General features: G+C 52.2%; 1 protein-coding gene across 1 annotated transcript; it reads right to left on the bottom strand.

Moving 5' to 3' along the window:
- Window positions 1-8,177: 8,177 nt before the first annotated feature.
- SCRT2 (scratch family transcriptional repressor 2) lies at window positions 8,178-18,053 on the bottom strand. The gene is made up of 2 exons (XM_050918392.1): window positions 17,912-18,053; window positions 8,178-8,884 (listed from the first exon to the last, which is right to left on the bottom strand). Exons 1-2 carry the CDS (start codon window positions 18,051-18,053, stop codon window positions 8,178-8,180), a joined length of 849 nt encoding a protein of 282 aa, XP_050774349.1.
- Between the last annotated feature and the right edge of the window lie 607 nt (window positions 18,054-18,660).

Raw genomic sequence — 18,660 nt, 5'->3', positions numbered from 1 at the left:
AATTGGAGAGGGTCCAGAGAAGAGCAACAAGAATGATTAAAGGTCTTGAGAACATGACCTGTGAAGGAAGGCTGAAACAATTGGGTTTGTTTAGTTTGGAAAAGAGAAGACTGAGAGGGGACATGATAGCAGTTTTCAGGTATCTAAAAGGGTGTCATCAGGAGGAGGGAGAAAACTTGTTCACCTTAGCCTCCAATGATAGAACAAGAAGCAATGGGCTTAAACTGCAGCAAGGGAGATTTAGGTTGGACATTAGGAAAAAGTTCCTAACTGTCAGGGTAGTTAAACACTGGAATAGATTGCCTAGGGAAGTTGTGGAATCTCCATCTCTGGAGATATTTAAGAGTAGGTTAGATAAATGTCTATTAGGGATGGTCTAGACAGTATTTGGTCCTGCCATGAGGGCAAGGGACTGGACTCGATGACCTCTCGAGGTCCCTTCCAGTCCTAGAGTCTATGAGTCTATGATCCTGTCTCGCCACTTTGCTTTTAGGAAAATCCGTCATTCCCCGACCCATTTGCACTGAACTCAGGTGGGGATTGATAGAGGCATGGTCTGAATGCAGGTCTAGGTGCTAGCATCTCCTGGGGTCTAATTCCCAGGCAGCTCTGACAGTGAGTTGCTGAAGTGGCATTGTGCAAATCACCCACCCTCCCTGTCTCATTTCCCTCCTGTGAAATGGAGATGGTCCCTACTTCCTCGTTATGGTTAGATGTTAGGCTGAATGTGTGTATTCTCCCTGTGTGCTGCCCCAGCTCTGTGCAGACAGCTGGCACATCAGACCTCGAGCAAACCGCTCAATGACAACAAGATCTGTTAAGGAACGAAGGCGCCAGGCCAGGTTTATTGTCGACGAAGCACGGTACTAGCACCTGGCAGACTCTACAAGGATACTAAGACATGTATGCCTGTGATAATGAATGCAGATCAGTCTATAGTGGGACTTTCCACTGCCCCTTAGGCTGGCCAAAGATAATTCCTCTGAGATCCATCTTTATACCCTGATACAAACAAGTTATCTCCTGTCATTCTGACCTTAGTTTTTAGGAAGGGCCGATGTGCTCCTCTTATTCTTGGGGAATATTTTGTACCATCCTTGATATCGGGATGTTCTGGTACCACTTGATATCAGGAAGTTCTGGTATCACTTGGTATCGGGATGTTCTGGTACCACTGGGTATCGGGCTGTGTTTGCGTGAGTACTCTGTACTTAGCACTTCTTAGGAATGTGTATTTCTGCAATATCGGCCCTGTTCTTGCCAGATTTTGTGAGCAGGTCCTGCCTTATACCAAGCCTCTGATACAAGGGCTTATGTCTTAGGCTCTTTTCCTACTACACCAGTCATGGGGGTGTTCAGAGGATCCATTTGTATATGCCTGGAAGAAGCTTTGAAGATGAAAAGTGCAGGAGCTGGCAGTCTTATTATCCAGAGTGGAGATACCTCCTGCCTGTGTATTTGACGCACTTGTTAGGGTATTTAATTACTGCTCTTTATTTATGACTGTATTTATTATTAGTGCCCTGAGGTCCCAGTCAGTATCTGGGCCCCATTATATTACATAAACACTCCGGAAAATGGGATCCTTGTCCCGCTTACTTAACAAGATCAGTGATCTCTGGGTGATTGGAGAAAGGGATCCATCCAACATATGGGCAGTTTTACATGCATGTTTATATATTTTAAAAACAGATGAAAACGAAAGGCCCATCAGCCTGCCTGAAGGGTTAATGGAGGCTCCCAGATCAAAAGACACAGTCCTTTCCCCAGAGGGTCCTTGGGCAACATGTCAGAAGGCAGATCAAAGCAAGAAGAAGTGGCTGTGAAAGGCAGTCTTATGCCGAGCTGGGTGAATAGTTAACCCCCGCCCGCCCCCAAACCAGATTTGCAAATACTTTCGTGGCTGAAAGCACCATCCTCGTTTTGCTGTGATTTGTGGGATTGTATTGTCGACTCTTCATGAGCGTTTGGACGGCTGCAAGGTATTCGCAGAAAGACTTGCAAGTCCCAAGAGTTTCATGAATTTTAGCAGCCGTGATGACTCATCTGCAAAATCAGAGCCTGATTCACAGGTCTCCTAATTAAGATGTTTCCCGGCCAGCCACCAGGAAGCAGAGACAATACATTTTGAGTCAGGTGACTAACCACATGAACAGTGAACTGCCAGAGGCAAAGTTCACTGACAACTTAGACCTGGTCTACACCTAAAACTTAGGTCACCCTAGCTTTGTCGCTCAGGGTTGTGAAAAATTCACACCCCGTGCGACAGAGTTAGGTCAACCACCTCCACTGTAGACGCAGCGAGGTGAATGGAAGAATCCGTCCATTGCCTTAGCTACTGCCCCACATCCCTGTAGGTAGCGTCTACACTGCAGTGCCTTAGCTGTGCCACTGTGGTGTAGCCCCACCTTGAGAGGCTGCACATGATTCGCTAACTCTTCCGCACACATTTGCAAAGAACAAAGCCACTCAAAGGGTTGGGATTGCAAATGATTCGCTTGCCACAAAAGAGCACAGCTGCTAATGAGGTTTACTCCCCAGGAGCCAGCTTGAGCGTGTGTGAGTGCAGGAGTGAATGGAAAAGCCCAGGCAGCTGGAACGTTTGGGTTTCAAATCTGCCTTCTGAATGTTTAATAAGGGCCTGGGCTCCTTCCCTGGGATTTTTTGGCATGTGTTTGAAGATCTCAAGGTCCCTGCGGGGCTGACTCTGGAAGCTTTTCGACTGGAGTGCCGCTATTTAAGACTTCACTTCTCTTTATTTTCAGGTCAGCGCTCTGCTGTTGCTCCCAGCCTCACCGGGTGGCATTAGCATAAATCTATTGCTCACCCCAGCGTGAGCTCACCAGTTTCCAGCTCCCAGAAAAAGGAACTAGGAGGACCAGAAGCAGAAGCCACAAGGACAGCAAAGATTCCACTGTTGACACCAGGAGAGGGGCCAGTGACTGAGCTGTAGGTCACGCCAGTTCCCTATCGCTCCCCTTCTGCTCTTTGCAGGCACTGCTGCTTTTGCCCCGGGTGTGCAATGAATTGGCAGCAGCAGGAAAAGAGCCTTCGCCTGGTTGTGCCCAGGAAGCACCTGCTTCAGGAGGAACACTTTAGACCAGCACATATTGGCAGAAGCAAGAGCGGGATAAGGCAGAGGACTGCGAGATGAGGGCATTGCTGTGTCAACCTGGAGAAAAGGGCAGGGAAGCCAGGGACAAACCCATGAGGGGCCTTTCACTTGCTCAGTACCCATCCCACTCCCTTGTCCTGTGCCCTGCTCTCAGAGCTCTGCCCTGCCTCACCCGAGCTGCCGGTGCTCTCACTCCAGTCACGAGACACCATTCACTTCAGAGCGTTGCACGGGCTAAGGAGGAGGGAGAGGTCTGTTTTGGTGCATTGTGGGGATTTTACATCTTCCTCTAAAGAGACAGACATTGGCTGCGCTCAGACACCAGAGGGACCATTGGCTTGTTCTGCTACAGCCAGTCTCATGCTTCTGCAAGGGGCAAGAGCTAAGTGAATGTGGGCTTCAAAGGGCTGATGCACGTGTGTGCCTCAAAGGCATTCTGGGAAGGCAGGCACCTCCCGGACCTTTCCCTTGTGCTTTTTGCTGTTTTGGTTTTGAGGTTCTAAAGATGCCTGCAGATAAGTCAATTCATGTGTGTACTCTAGGTACTCTTGTAACTGGAAGGGATTCTCACTAGCTACTGCACAGTATATGAAGAGTGGATTTTTAATTTCCTCTTCATTCTGCAGGAAAAAAATTAACCAAAGGTATAGCTCATAAATGAAAAGTAGCCCAGATAGGCATCTTGCTGCTTCTCAGGACAGCATAAAAGATCCTGGCTCAGCAATGGTTGAGCAGGGAAATGACAGCTGATGCCCGAGGTATTTACAGGCACGGTTTATTAAACAAATCATTTGTCCTTGGACCTGCGGGTTCCAGTGTGATGCACCTCAGGCCTGGTGATAGGTGTGTTATGTTTTTCTACTAGTTTCCCCAGCTTTAGCCTGCAACCACCCCTCAGCCATATGTACAGATCTCCAGAGACAGGTGTCTGAGTAGCAGAAGTCCCTTTAATATCCCTGAATTGCGTTACAAGTAATACTGCAGGTGGCCGGTTGTCGGTAGACATGTCTCACCATGTTCTGCCAAATACAAAACCTGGCAGAAAAATCAATCATGCACGGAAAATTATTGCTGTCAGATTTCCTATATACAGTATAAACACGGAGCAGGGACTGGCCCTCCTGTACTGTCCCCAGTGCAATCAAACCAGGGGGGCTGGTTCACACACAGCTCCCATGGATAAGCCCCAAAAGAAGGTGCTCCGCCTTCTGTCCCCAGGGGAAGGTAAATATGGTAACGGTGATTCCATTGAGGAAGGGGTCATCAGAGAAGAATAGTCACAGCGTGTGTGTGTGTGTGTGTGTGTGTGTGTGTGTGTGTGTGTGTGTGTGTATTTGTAGAAGAAAGGTCTCTCTTTATTCTGGAGCATGTCTCAGTGCTGAGCATCACCCCGCCTGACACGTATGTGTATGTATGCATGAACCAGGTGTGTGAATGGCACTGCGTGAGGCTGTGTGAGTGGGGCAGTGAAGCTCTGCATGTATAACGGGGCGCATGTTTGCACACACAGAGCAGTGTGCAAGTGAGGCTACGTGTATAGAGGATGTGAGTGGGACGCAGTTCACATCTGAGGTTATGGGCAAATGTGCGGCCACGTATGTGTGATTAGCTGTGAGTGCGTGGGGAAGGTAGGATTGTGCCTGTGAGGTTGTGCACCTGGTGCTTACATGCAACTATGCAGGTGTGTGGAGCCACTTGTGCAATCAAGGTGTGCATGCATGAGCGTGTGCATATGTGTCCTGTGAGGTGAGGTGCATAGAAAAGACTTCAGACATGACAGCAGACGTGAGAACACGTGTGCAAAGGAACATGGGAGGCTGTATATTGGAAGAAGGACACGGGTACATGTGTGTGCATTCCTACATACGTGAGGATCTAAGAGCTGAGCATGTTGGCAGGCCCCTGTTGCGGCTGAGCCCTGCTCTCTTGGACCAATGCTCTCTGGCACAGACAGCATGGTGACTGACAGTCCATCACAGGCTCAGGATCTGAGGTAGGAAACAGGAAGTGTTGTGGTGGGATTGCATGTCATGGGGAGGAAGTGCAGCATGCCGCTGATGGTGCAGTCAGTAGTGTTGGTGAAAGGTTTGACGCACATGGGCATGGCAAAGGGTGCTCTCCATTGGGAAAGTTGCATAGAAATGACTGTTTTATTTCCTCTGCAGCCTGGAACCCTGGCAAAGGGCAGGGAGCCCTTCTTCGGCATTGAGGGAGACGAGGGAGAACAGCTTTGCCTTGACCAGCCTGCTCCCGAATGGCAGAGTGCAGAATCCCTTTCGAAGGGGCAATGCCCAGCTGTGGCAGGCTAGCTTTAGTTTCTCCCGCCAGCTGTGGAACTGCTACAGTCTGGGCTTGGCCCCCCTGCCCCTCAGTCTGGGAATAAGGGAATTCCCCAAGGTCACCGAAGGCCCCGCATTTCTCCCACTCCGAATACTCGCCCTGGGAACAGCGCCGCTCTGCAGGCAGCTTCAGGCCCTCAACAGATCCATGCAAAGGGGCAGCTAGGGTCCAGCGTGGCCCTTTCTGTCATGGCAAATAAATAATCGAAAGCATAAATTATAAATAATATAAATTAGAGCATTTAAATAGACCCCTCCCCCCCAAACTTTACAGTAACACTGGTTCTCTCCCTATTCACCGGCCTCTACCACAGGGAACTCCAGCTCTGTGACTGAGGGAGAGGCGGCTGGGGGTTCTAGCCCCTGAACATCCCAGTCTGTCTGAATCAGCAGGATGCACTGTTGATTGGGCAATGCGGGAAGCCCATTAGGACACAGGGGGATCAGAGCATGGTCCACAGCCACAAGCCTTCCTGTTGGGTGGACTGAAGCCCTCTTTCCCCCCCACCCCCTGACATTCTGAGTCAGACTGGGTCAGGGTGTTGCCCTCTCAGACTTGGCCACCAGCCCAAAGGCTCAGCTTGGTGCGGCCATGTCCCAGGACAAACCCCTCAGTGTGACATTGCAGCCTCAGGGGGAGCGTCAGGATGCGTGAGGAGCGGGGCTGGCCCTTCCCAAATTCAGATTGGGATTTAACGCCCTGCCACACCTCCTCTGGCACTCTGCTGGGTCTGCAGGGAAAAGCATAGGTACAGTTGGATAGCATGGGAATCTGTCTTTGACATCACAGACCAGCTCACAAACCTTGTGCCTGGGAAGGACTTTTCCCTTGGGCATGTTGGCTGGGATCTTAGGAGGTTTTTCTGCCTTTCTCTGGGGCATTGAATGGAGACCAGCTGGGCATACCCAACAGGGCTGATAGTTCTGCCTATGGCATGTGGGCCCTGGGCATTGGTGGAGCTTAATCCTTCCTGGCATCTTGTCCTACATTGCCGTGGGATTTGGGATGGATGGAAACCGCAGAAGTTTTAAGTTTTGTTCCAGTTCCTCTCACTGTAAGGGTCTCCCGTCATAAAGCACTGGATTGTGATGGCTGCACAACTCGCCAGAGACCTGGTAACTCACTTGAACAAGGGCAACTCTCTGCCTCCCAGAATGGCCCTCCAGTCGCGGGGTGTGTGTACAGTATCGCCAATCCCCAAAATCCTGAGATGTGTCTTAAAAATCATGAGATTGGTTTTAAAACCTCCTGAATTTGGAGTTTTCTTTAATTTACCTTCTGGTTTTTAAACACCTAGGGGGCACTCAGGTTAGGAGTCTAAACTTTTCTCTGCACCAATAAGGGCTAGAATCTTCCTTTATGTTTTAAATGAAAGCTGAGATTCTGACATATTCCCCTGACTCCAGGAGCTGGGGCTTGCCCCAATACCTGCACTGCCACATGGTCACTCGCTCCTAGAGCCAGGGGATAGTGAGATTTTCTATCCCTCCCATGTCTGCGGTGGGAGAGAATTTGCCCTTGCTGGCTCGTCCCTCAGCCCTCCTGTCAGTCACAGAGCAGAGCAGCTCCAGAGAGGTACTCCTAGGGCAGCGCAAACAAACCAACAAGGACAGAATTCAGAGACATACTGCACAGAGGCCTGCCCCCTTCCACCAGCCCAACAGCCACACAGACACCCCTCTTAGGCCCAACAGTCGCACAGGTCCCCCTTCCCCTCACAGGCTCAAAAATCACACCCCCCACCACAGGCCCAACAGTCGCACAGACACCCTTCCTCTTCACAAGCCCAACGGTCGCACAAACACTTCTCCCCCCTCATAGGCTTGTCAGTCTCACAGAACTACCCACTTCCACAGGCCTGTCTCTTATGCTGCACCCGCCCTCCCAGAAGCCTGTCAGTCACATAGACTCCCCCGTGCCTCAGCCTGTCAGTTGACTCCCCCACCCCGTTTCCACAGGCCTATCAGTCACACAGACGCCCCTCCTCCAGGCCTGTCAGTCGCACTGAACCCACATGTGTCCTGTCTGGCCTCCTCGCCTGCCTTGTTCCCTTGTCAATACTCTTACTTTCACAGCTGATGCATTTTGAACCCAATGAGTTTAGCTCCTGATGGAGAAGACCAGTTTCGTTTCTCCCCAGTCGATTCCCGCAGGGAGAAGAAGCAGCGCTAAATAAATACAGCAATAAATTAAATAAATACACAAGGAGCTTCCGGAGGTCCCTTGGCCTAAAAAGGAGCTAGGAGTGAATCCCATGGGGAGGAACTTGGACTCGCCGGCAAAGCAGCTCCCGAGTCAATCCTGCCCCTATTCCCCCAGCCAGCCTGGAGCTGTTGCTCCCACCAGCTGCGAGGGGAAGAGCTGGAGCGGGGGGATGCGGGTCAGAGGGCAGGAAACAGGAAAGCTGTGGAAACGCGGTTGGCACCATTTGAGATTTCCATTCAGAAATGTAACCTGGTCCCTAAGGAAAATTCCTGGGACCCCTCAGCCCCACACATCCTCCCTGCTGCAGGATGCAAGTCAGTCTGAGCATCCCTGGGAAAACGCATCCTTTCAGCAAACACGGCTGGCCTGAGCTGCAAAAGTCCCTGCGGTCTCTTGAGCTCCGAGTAGCCCTGATTTCGCTGGTGGGAGAGCGGCAGGGAGGGGACCCCCTTCCTCCCAGACATCGGCGGCTCCTCTTCTGCCCTGGCCTTTCCTCGCCCCTCCCTTGGGACAGGGGTCAGTTCTCTGTTGCACAGCTGTGTTCGGAGTCCCTGAAGCAGGCCGACTCGTAGTGCTTGTTGAGGTACGACTTGAGGGCGAAGGTCTTCTCGCACTGCTTGCACTTGTAGTGCTTGAAGGCCGAGTGGGTCTGCATGTGGGCGCGCAGGTTGGAGCGGTCGGCGAAGGCCTTCCCGCAGTGGGAGCAGCCGAAGGGTTTCTCGCCTGTGTGTGAGCGCATGTGGCCCTGCAGCAGCCAGGGCCGGCTGAAGGCCTTGCCGCACACGTCACACTTGTGTTTGAGGTTATGGGTCAGGATGTGCATGGCCAGGGCGGGCATGGAGACGTAGGCCTTGCCGCAGGTGGGGCACTTCCTGGCCATCTTGCTGTCCAGGCTGCGGTGAGTCTGCTTGTGGCGGCTGAGGTTGGAGGAGGTGGCGTAGGTCTTGCCGCACTCGTTACACGAGTGGCGGTGGCTCCCGCGCCGCTGGCTCTCGCTGCGTCGCCTGGAGCGGCCGTCAGTGATGAAGAAAGCATCCATGGAGTAGCTGTCTGTGACTGCAGCTTCGCCATTGAAGTAGTGGGCAGAGAGGCTCGACTGGAGACTCTCGGGGTCGCTGTACTCCTCGTGATCCGGGGCGTAGACCGGGTCTGAAGACACCAGCTGAAACCCTTGTTTCTTGTCAGGCTCGTAGTTGGAGGGCGTGAGGCAATGTTGGCTATACCCTGCAGGAGACAAACACAGATGGAGATCACCATCGACCAGGGCTTCTCCTTCCCTATTTGTGTGTCCCAGCCCTTTCCTACTTGCCCCATCCCTGTGAGACCAGGACTTCCCTGGGGCAGCCTGTAGTACACGGCAGACTTGCAAGAAAAGCCTAAGTGGGTTTTGGATGGAGGTGGGCAAGCCAAAAGCGCCAAGTCTGGGTGCTCCTGAACTTCTGACAAGGGTTCAGGATCTGACCCTGCATCCAAACCTGGCACTGGCCTGCTGTCTCTATGATGAGCCAAATGAGAACCTTTGGTCTGGGGGTGATGACGGGACAGGAGACTGCTGGAAACCAGATGAAGCTCCGGAGTCAATGTCTGAGGGGGATCCACTCCTGAACCCTGACAAGGACTTGGGGAGTGACTGGACCCACAGACGCTTTCCCAGCATTCTCCTCTTGCCTGTTGCAAGGTGGAGTAGGACCCGGGAGGTTTAGTCTAAGCTGTACGGTTGTCCATGCAGAGCAGACATGATTAGCAGAGCTCAGTGTAAAGGACCTTGCTCTCAAAGGGAGCCCCTAACAGCCAATGCCACATTGGCCCCGTTCTGAGATTGGGGTTTTATTGCAAACTGAAATCTGGGACAGGTTCACCATTTGCTAACTTCTGTGAATCTGTGGGTACAGCCGGGCCTGGCAGAGTGCGCTGTTCTTCTCCAGGCCTGAGAGACAGGAGTCCTTGGGTCACAATCCCGGATCTCAGAGTGCAGCCACCCTGTTCCCAGTAGACCTCTAGCGGGGCACCATTCCTCTGTCCCAGCCCAGCCTCCATCTATATCTCCCCTTGCCACACACCATCCAACCCGCTGCTGGGAGAGCCACAAGGAAAGAATCCCCACCCCGCCCATTCACTCCATCTGCCCTTTGAACCTCTTCTGCAGCCCCAGGCTGCAGCCAGCCCCTTTCAGGTTCCATCACTTCCTAGGCTATTAGACAGCTGCCAACGCTTAACTCCTTGTTGTTACACTGTGGCAGACACTCACAATGAGCTGCGCTGTCTCTCAGCATTTCCTCCCCAACACTCCAGAAACCTGGGGGAAACTGGACAAGCCCAAAGTGAATGATCAGGAGGGGGCTTGGGACAGAACACAGAGGTCACCCTGTCTTGCCCTCCATCCCCAGCCATTTCCCCTGGGAACACAGGCCCAGCCTGCTCTCAGCGGTATCAGTGTGCAAGCAACCGCTAAATCATAGAATCTCAGGGTTGGAAGGGGCCTCAGGAGGTCATCTAGTCCCACCCCCTGCTCAAAGCAGCGCCAATCCCCAACTAAATCCTCAAATGGCTCCCTCAAGGATTGAACTCACAACCTTGAGCTAGAAATGCAGCAGCAGCTGTAGGAGAGCTCTTTGACTGTGCAGCTGTTTTCACAGCGCATCCTTCAAGAGTAAACCCGATTACTGGCTTGGCTTTCGCCAGGTGCTTTACTGACAGAGAGAGACTACAGGGTTCGGGAGCACGACTCTCTCGGAGACACAAAGGGGAGATGGATGTCGGAGACTGAGGTCAACTGACAGCAATGGTGAGAAGACAGAAGGTGAGAAGACAGAATGCAGCTGTAAGGAAGCCGCAGGCAGCGTACATGGGAACAAAAGACCAAACGCTCCTTGCAACAAGCAAGACACATGAACCCCGGAAGAGTCAGGGAGTCTCTAGGGGAACTGCTGGAAACCAAAGCCACCCACCTGGAGGGCCTTCAGCTCTGAAACTGTTCCAGCTTTCTGTGCTGGATACCTGGCAGTGGGGCTCCAATGGAGCAAACCTGCCTTGCCTCTCAGGGGATTCTGCTGCATGCAAGGTGCACGCAAACACTGATCCTGACTCAGTCAGTGTCTGCAGTTAGGTGGACTCCCTCTAGCCATGTGCTGATCTCAAACCCACAAAGGGATTTCTGCAGGGTCTGGTCGGTGTGCGTGTTCACGGGGAAGCATGGCCACTGAGAAGTGCCATGCTTCGCTTCTGTGCCCCATCAGCAGGGATCCCTGGGGGTCCACCCAGCGAGTGAGAGGAGAGGATCAGGACCATACAGTGCTCGGAACCGTAAAACATTCTAATAAGGTGACTCATGAGAAAGATATTTTTGATGCACTTAGCATCCTTCTGCAGTGTATATTTCATGGCGCATCTTTAACTTAGGGGGTCTCAGCCTTTTCCAGACTGGTTTCCCATGTTAACTACAGAACAAGTTTGGGGATCCCCCCTATCGCCCTAGCTATTGAGCAATGGAGGGCAGTTTTGACTCTCAGCTTGAGAACCCAGGATCTGACTACAAACTCTCCCCATCTGTAGGAAGTAAACCTCTCTCTACAGCCTGGATATAAACATCAGAGCTTCCACTCCACGCATCCTGGGTACCTAACAAAACAGCCCGAGAGACACATGGTGTGAAACTCTAACACTCTATGCAACAGGCATCACTTGATCACTTAGTGTATTTTGTTGGTTTGATGATTTTTGACCTCTCTGAGCTGATAGAGTAGTTGATCTTTTGGGCACTTGATGTTTAGTTGTCAACGAATGACTGACACGTTCATTTAAAACATTGAGGGCTAAATCCATCAAAGGAAGCTGTACAGAGATGCATCCACAAAGCCCCCTATTTGTGCATGCAAATTGTGCATGCAAAACAGGTATTTGGGCACACACGTGCCCCTCTGAACACACAATGAGCAGGCTCACATGTGCCTGGTGCAAGTGGCCCTGACGCAAAAGCCTTTGGAAGTGTGACTTCTACATCTCATCTACTGCAACACAGTACGTGAAGCACTGAGTTCTTTCTGGCTATCCCATCTCTGAAATTAACATACCGGGTCTGATGGGGCTGTGTTAGGTGCCGCTTGTGCAAACCCACCAGCACATATATTCCCACCCCCATCGGTATTATTCACTGGACTGATAAAGAGCCCCAGATGTTCAGGCTACGAGCTGGGAGCACTTTCACCATTAGAAATGTGGATGCCATTGCTGAAGGCAGCGCAGGCGGCTCCTGCTGGCGTGGCATGGTAAAATATGGATGAACGAGCCAGATCCTCAGCTGGCATAAACTGGCACAACTCCATTGACTCCTCAGGTATCCCTCCAGCCGAGGAGAGGTAGAAAAGTGTTCTTCCGCTGGCAACAGCCTCTCATCTGTATGCTCCGGCACTTAGTTCAGATAAGCCAGGGATTTCTGAGTGCATTAATATTTCAGCATGTTGATTTGCAAAGACTGAGGGCTGTCTGATGTGTACATGTCTATCAATATTCTTCTCTAATAGGGAGAGGGCCTGTTCTGTCAATTGTTTATTTGTGTTAACCCACCAGGAGGTGGCACTCGTAGGCAAAGGTATTCTGATAAGCACATTCCACACTAGGAGAAGTAACTTCATTCATGGTAGCACCCTGCTTGCAGCTTTCAGTACTAGCCGGTTAACCTAAGACTGCAGTAAGGGCCAGAGATAGACCTACTCCTATGCAGTGCAGCATGTACCAGTGATGTTCAGGTGAGGGAGTTGATCCCCACCCTGTCGTACATATATATAAAACCTTGAGTTTTCAAGTATAAAAAAAATTATTGGGAGGGAGCCTGGGTTTGGGCTGCCCCTCACCCTCCATGAATAAAGCCAGTTGCCAGCTGGGGAATAGAGGGGTTATTCCCCCAGAAGAGCTTTATTTTGGGAGTAAGGAGGCAACTGGGGTATAGAATTGTTTTCCAGGGTGCTGGGGGGGGGACCAGAAAAAGGTGGGGATCTGTCCTGCAGGGGGGAGGGATGCACTATATGGGGATCAGCACAATTGCAAAACCAATTCACCTCCCTCAGTGCCTACTTACTATCAATGGCCATGACACGATTTCCCATTGAATAGCACTTGGAAATCACCAGTGACCTCCTCCACCACATACTGCATGTCAATGAGTTCATGTGACACTAGGAGCCAAGGAAGCTAGGTTGGGACAGGGAGGGCCATTTCCTAATCCTAATAAATACTCAGCCTTTCTAGAGAGTGCTTCTTGTCCCTGGATTTCACAGTTTATGAATGAACTCATTAGCTTTATTCCCATTTTACAGGTCGCTAAATTGACTCACAAGGTGAAGGGACTTGCCCCAGGTCACACAGCAAGTCAGTGGCAGGGCTAGAAACAGAACCCAGGTCTCCAGAATGCCAGGATCACATTCCATGCACCAAACCACACTGTCTGTGGGGGAGCAGAATTGGGGCTGGGCTGAGCGCTGTCAACCTCGCTGCATGGTTTGTATGTCTGTCAATTATTTGAAACCAAGGCAGGGAGGGAGGGCCTGGACCAATGATTTTGCCTAAGTCAGCTCAGAGTTAACTGCCACAAGCACTACCACCATTGCTAGCAACTGGGGAGTTGCACCAGCAACTGTGGGAGAATTTCACAAGCTGTTCGGTGGCTTGTCCATGGTCCCAGAATTAGTTCATGGCAAAACCAGAAGCAGAACCCAGGGCTCCTGACTCCTACCCCAGTGCCTTAGCCACAAGACCTTCCTTCCTCCTTTAACACTGACATCAAGTGAGTTTGACTGTAATTGGATCAGACATTGTTGTGGCTTGGGAGCTCTATTCCTAACCGCCTTGGGTGTCTGATGAGACGGACCCCAGGTTTCCTCTGTGTGTGGTGACCGAAAGGCACTGGGTGGAGGAGACACACTCAGGCTTTGGTTTGAGGGAAGACTTCTGATCTTTGCTTTAACTCTGTGCAGACAGGGGATAAGACCCTGGTGGGGATGGGAAATTCTTCTGCAAATACCCCTCACTCGGGGCAAGTGGCTGCATGTCCTAAGGCAACAGTTTTACTCCTCGCAAGTAGTTTTAGGAGCCAGTCATGCCAAGATGTGGTGGGTGTGGTCGTATCCAGGCGGGGGAGGGGGGGGTTCCTCCCTCCTGGCCTGCTTCAGTCTAAGTGCCAGGTGACAGTGATTGCTTGAGTGTGATCTGCACTTTCCACTGGCCCTCAGCCTGCCTGCCTAGTTAGGGATTTTTTGTCCTCTCCCAACCTAGCTTCCTTGGCTTCCCAGCTCTGGAAAGACTTGCCTTGTAAACCCTTCAAGCATATTTCTGTCATCTCCTAAGAAGCAGCATCCCCTCCTTGCCTGAACGCGGTGTAACCCCCCCTGTTTTCCGGTGGTCTTCCATCACAGAGTGTGTCTGATGGTCTTTCTGATGGAGCTGTGCTGCCTGACATTTCCTCTGCCCCTGCTCCTTTGCCCCCACCCCCGGCTCTGCTATGAAGCTGCCTCTCCCTCCCTTCCTCTCCTTTCTCTCTCCTTGTTTACAGAGTGCAGTCACACACGCTGGGCGAAAAGCACTCTCCTCAGCAATTTTTCACACTTTCTCTGGAGCATGCAGCAAGGTTATTTCCAGGAGAGTGGCTTCAACAGCTTTTCTCTGGCTTGCGTGGATTCCTTTCCCTTACATCACCCAGTGCACAAAATATTTCACACACGTTTTGCTCCACACACACAAAATGCAGGGAGGAGAGGATGGAAGAGAGCAGAAAACCTCCAAAGCCATACAAGCATTTGCGGTACCGATATGGAGCCCCTAGATTCCACCCTCTATTGGCAAGGCGCAGCCTGAATTTACCATATCTACGCCCAAGACATGAGGTGAAAATACTCCCCCATCCATCCCCTGTATCGAAGCGAGAGATCCTAAGTGCCAGTCACTGGACTAACTGTGCAGCCCCTAAGTGCCATTCGCTCACTAATGCCAACGGCAGCACCCGGTATTTCTCTTCTTTTGGGCAGTAAATCAATGTTTATTGGTCCTCTTCCAGCTGGGTCATTGTCTGGATCTGAGATGATCTGGAGGATGGAGACAAACAGACTATGTTCTGTTAAACTAAATGTGCACTGAAAATACTGAATGATGAGAACTCTTTGCACTTCTGTAGGGGCTTCGTGGTGAGGAGCTCCAAGAACTGACCAAGCAATAATCAGGGTAGGTAAGTGAAATGTCTCCATTTCAGGGAGGGGGAAATTGAGTCACAGAGAGGAGAAGTGACTTGCACGTTGCCATACATCCTGAGTTAGTGACAGGAGTGGGATTGGAATGGCGGGCTCCTGACTCACAGCATCCTCCTTCCCATCCTGATTTATGTATTCAGATCTTCTTCTAGGTGCCTAGTGGTATTTACAAATAGAATTAAACCCATGCAAGGCTGTCAAGTCAGCAGTGCTGTTAGGGCCCATCAAAACTGTCCTGCAGACAGTGCATTTGTCTCAAGACCAAACCCCATCCATGGATGTGCCAAGGCCGCCTGACTAACTCAGAGGAAGCAAATTCATACACAAGAGCTTTCTACTGAGTGGGCCTTCTGTTGACCCCAGACAGTTCCATTCTCAGAAGCAATGGCTCGGTTGGCTAGATGATGGTCTGTGCATGATGGGATGGAAGGGGAAGGGGAAGTTTCTCAAGAAATGTTGGGAATCCCAGATCCCTAATGTCGTGGTGTGAACCTGAAATGGGGGGCAGGCCTGGCGGGGCTGTGACATGCTGAATCTCAGAGCATCCCGAATCTCTGCTAAGATATAACATGGCCCTTGCTATTCCTCACTGAACCTGCAGGGAGAGGTAGAGAAGTCATCTCAAAATCACTGCCTCTTCTGGGACAGCCCTGCAGCCTTCTCAGTGTTGTAAAGAGGTGTCCTGATGGGAGTGATTTGACTGGAACAGGCTCCAGTGAGATGACACAAGCTGTTTGCCTTCCACCCACCTTTCCTGTTAGATGAAGCCGAGGGAGTCTTTTAATGAGGCGTTGATCTAGCACCCATTCGTGTAAATGACAAGGCTCACATTGACTGCCTTGTGATTTGGATTGAGCCCAGTCCTGGGAATTGCTTCACAATTCCCCCTAGCACCCAGGGCAGGCAGGAATGTCACCTTGGGCTAGGTAGATTAGAAAGCAGGGCCTGGCACCGCAATCCATCCAACACGTCCCAACTTTGCAGCTCACTTTGACAGGGACGTGACTTAACCTCCCCTGGAACCTCCAAACGCTACCCAACTCTCTGAGAAGATTTCTGGGGGTGCTGCATGACACAGCCCTAGGCACATCTGAGCCTCGGAGGCCACCCTGTTGTGGTTTCATCTTGGAGGTACTCTGCTTCCACACCATCATGCCTAGCATTTCTCACTCCAGCGATGGTGTTGGGTGCTCTGGTTATATGGACACAAAGCAGAGCCATATTCATCACACTGACACATTCAGGGCCTTCTAATGGAGCTTGGGATGCCTAGTTCACCCTGAGCCTCCTATGCTCCCACTGCTCACCAAGTGCTGCAGGCTGGAACGTGGGGACACTGGCCATGCCATCCCTCTCCTCGTCTGTTCTTACCCACTCCCCACCCCTGCTCTCCCGTCCCCGCTCTTCCATTCCATTCCCCATTTACATGATGCCAACCCCAGGCAGCAGCAAACAGCTCCCCCAGGTCTAGCTGGTGAGGCGACAGCCCCTCACCTGGCTGGGGCTGTGGAGTGCAAACCCACTGGCAGGGCTTTGAACAATGAGGCATCCTGGGAACGCCAGTGCCCCTGACCCTGTTTCCTCCCGAGATGTCCTTTCTCCCTGCCTGGGTCAGCGCCTGTCTTCTGGGGAATTGCTCTTGCTTGTCAATGCCACCACTTGTTCTGCAGTGACCAAGCCAACCAGGATGTGACCCCGAGGCAAGCCCAGGGCAGGGGTTTAGCCCAGCTTCAGCCACTGGTGCCCCTAAGGAAATCGCCGACACAGGGACAGTTCCAGCTCAGAGGAAATCTGGAGGGCTGTCCAAGCAGAAAAGTTGCCCCCTCTCCCTTGCCCATGTGTGTCTTTGGAGGGTAACAAATTCTGGCTTAGAAAGACCCCTAAAAGGGCAGCAATACCCTTAGGAGCAGGAGGCCAGGGGGAGAAATTTCACGACAGAGCAACTCTGAGCAGAGGCTGTTGGGTTCCAGGGTCACTTTCCTAAGGAAAAGACACAGGTGCACATTCCAGCCCACACAGTACACAACCACGGGCACACCGCCAGCAACACAATATATGTGCCTGGCCCCCAACACAATAGACAAACACATGCCTATATATATCCAAATCAACCCACTCCCATCTGTACAAACCCATGCCCATACACCACAGTGCACACACCACTCCATATACCCAAAGTGTGTACTCACACGCAACAAAACACACCAGACACACAAACATGACACAGTACAATACACATCTGCTGGCACATGCATACACACAACACCCCCCCCAGTCCCACAGACACATGCATATGCACAATATAGAGAACTCATCCTAGTATGCGCGCGCGCACACACACACACAGTCACTCACATCCACACACATGCATCTACACATAATACTACAAACACAGGTTCCCTTTGAAGTGTATTTGCCTGTGTACACCCCCTTACCCCTACCTACAGAAATACCCAACACCCTCCATGGAGATGCAACTTTTCCAGGCCAGGCGGCTGCCCGGGCGTCGCTCGGCACATGACCTCTGGAGTTCGGGGTTCGAATCGCCCCACTCCCGAGCCAGCCTCCCCGCCGCGAAGGGAATCCCCCTCTGGCCGGGCATTTCCTGCCCAGCTGCGACCCCAACGGGCCGGTTCTTGGTCGTAATGATGCTTTAGAGACCTCCCGGAGTCTCTCCAGCAGCTGCGGAGGTCCGGAGACTACTGCGCACAGACCCTCCAGGGCCCGGGGGGGTCAGCTCCACTCGTCAATTATAATCCGCCGCGCCCCTATAATACGCGCTGCGGTGTATGAGGGGAGGGGGCGTAGCCTCCCAATAATACGCTCCGCTGTGTAGGGGACACAAACCCCCTTCCGACAAGCACCGTGGCACAGAGGGGCTCCTGACCCCTTCCGAGATGCCCCGCCTGGTGCAGGGGACCCTAGTTCTCGGATAATACGCACTGCGGGGTAAAGGGGAGCCTGCCCCAGTTCCAGCTGCCGGGACGCTTCTCCGTCCTCGTCCTCAGCCACTTACCATTCTCGGCCCCGGGGCCGCTGCCCACCCGGGACCCGGCCAGCACATAAGCAGCTTCCAGGGGGTGGTAGCTGGGAGCAGGGACCTCGCAGGGCTGAAAAGCGTCTGCTTTGATCTTCTTGACCAGGAAGGAGCGGGGCATGGTGCGAGCTGCGGGGCTCCTCTCCTGCGCGCCGAGGGGATCAGCACTGGACAGCTCCCTGCGCGGACTGCAGGCAGGCAGGGAGGGTGGGGTGGGGAGGGGGTTGGGGAGAGGCTGGCACACACGAGCTGAGCTCAGCACTCAGGGCCCGCGGTCTTTACACGGGACGCAGGCTGGAGATCAGGTGGTGCCTTGCAATGGAGCTGTTTAGCTCTCTAATCCATCAAACGTCCCCCAGGACAATCATCACATTACCAGTGAACCGGCTGGGCAGGCAGGCGAGGCACTGGGGCGGGGTGGGGGAGAAAGGGAGGATGGAGAGAAAGGGAAAGAGACAGAGTGTGTGTGTGTGTGTGTGTGTGTGTGTGTGTGTGTGTGTGTGTGTGTGTGTGTGTGTGTGTGTGTGTGAAAGAGAGAGAGTGAGAGGCGAAGAGGGAGAGAGATGGGTAAAGTGTGTGAAAGAGAAAGGAAAAAGGAAAGAGATAGAGAAAAAGTGAAAGGAGGTGGGGCAAGAAGGAAGACAAGGGGGAAAATTGGGGGTGGAGAGATGGCCCACTGCCCATCTGCTTAACATTTAGACACAGCCCTTGGTCTGAGTCTCAGATGG

Source organism: Gopherus flavomarginatus, chromosome 11 (genome assembly GCF_025201925.1).
Source record: "Gopherus flavomarginatus isolate rGopFla2 chromosome 11, rGopFla2.mat.asm, whole genome shotgun sequence".
NCBI classification, from domain to species: Eukaryota; Metazoa; Chordata; order Testudines; family Testudinidae; genus Gopherus; species Gopherus flavomarginatus.
This window is presented reverse-complemented; position numbering and strand designations above follow the sequence as displayed.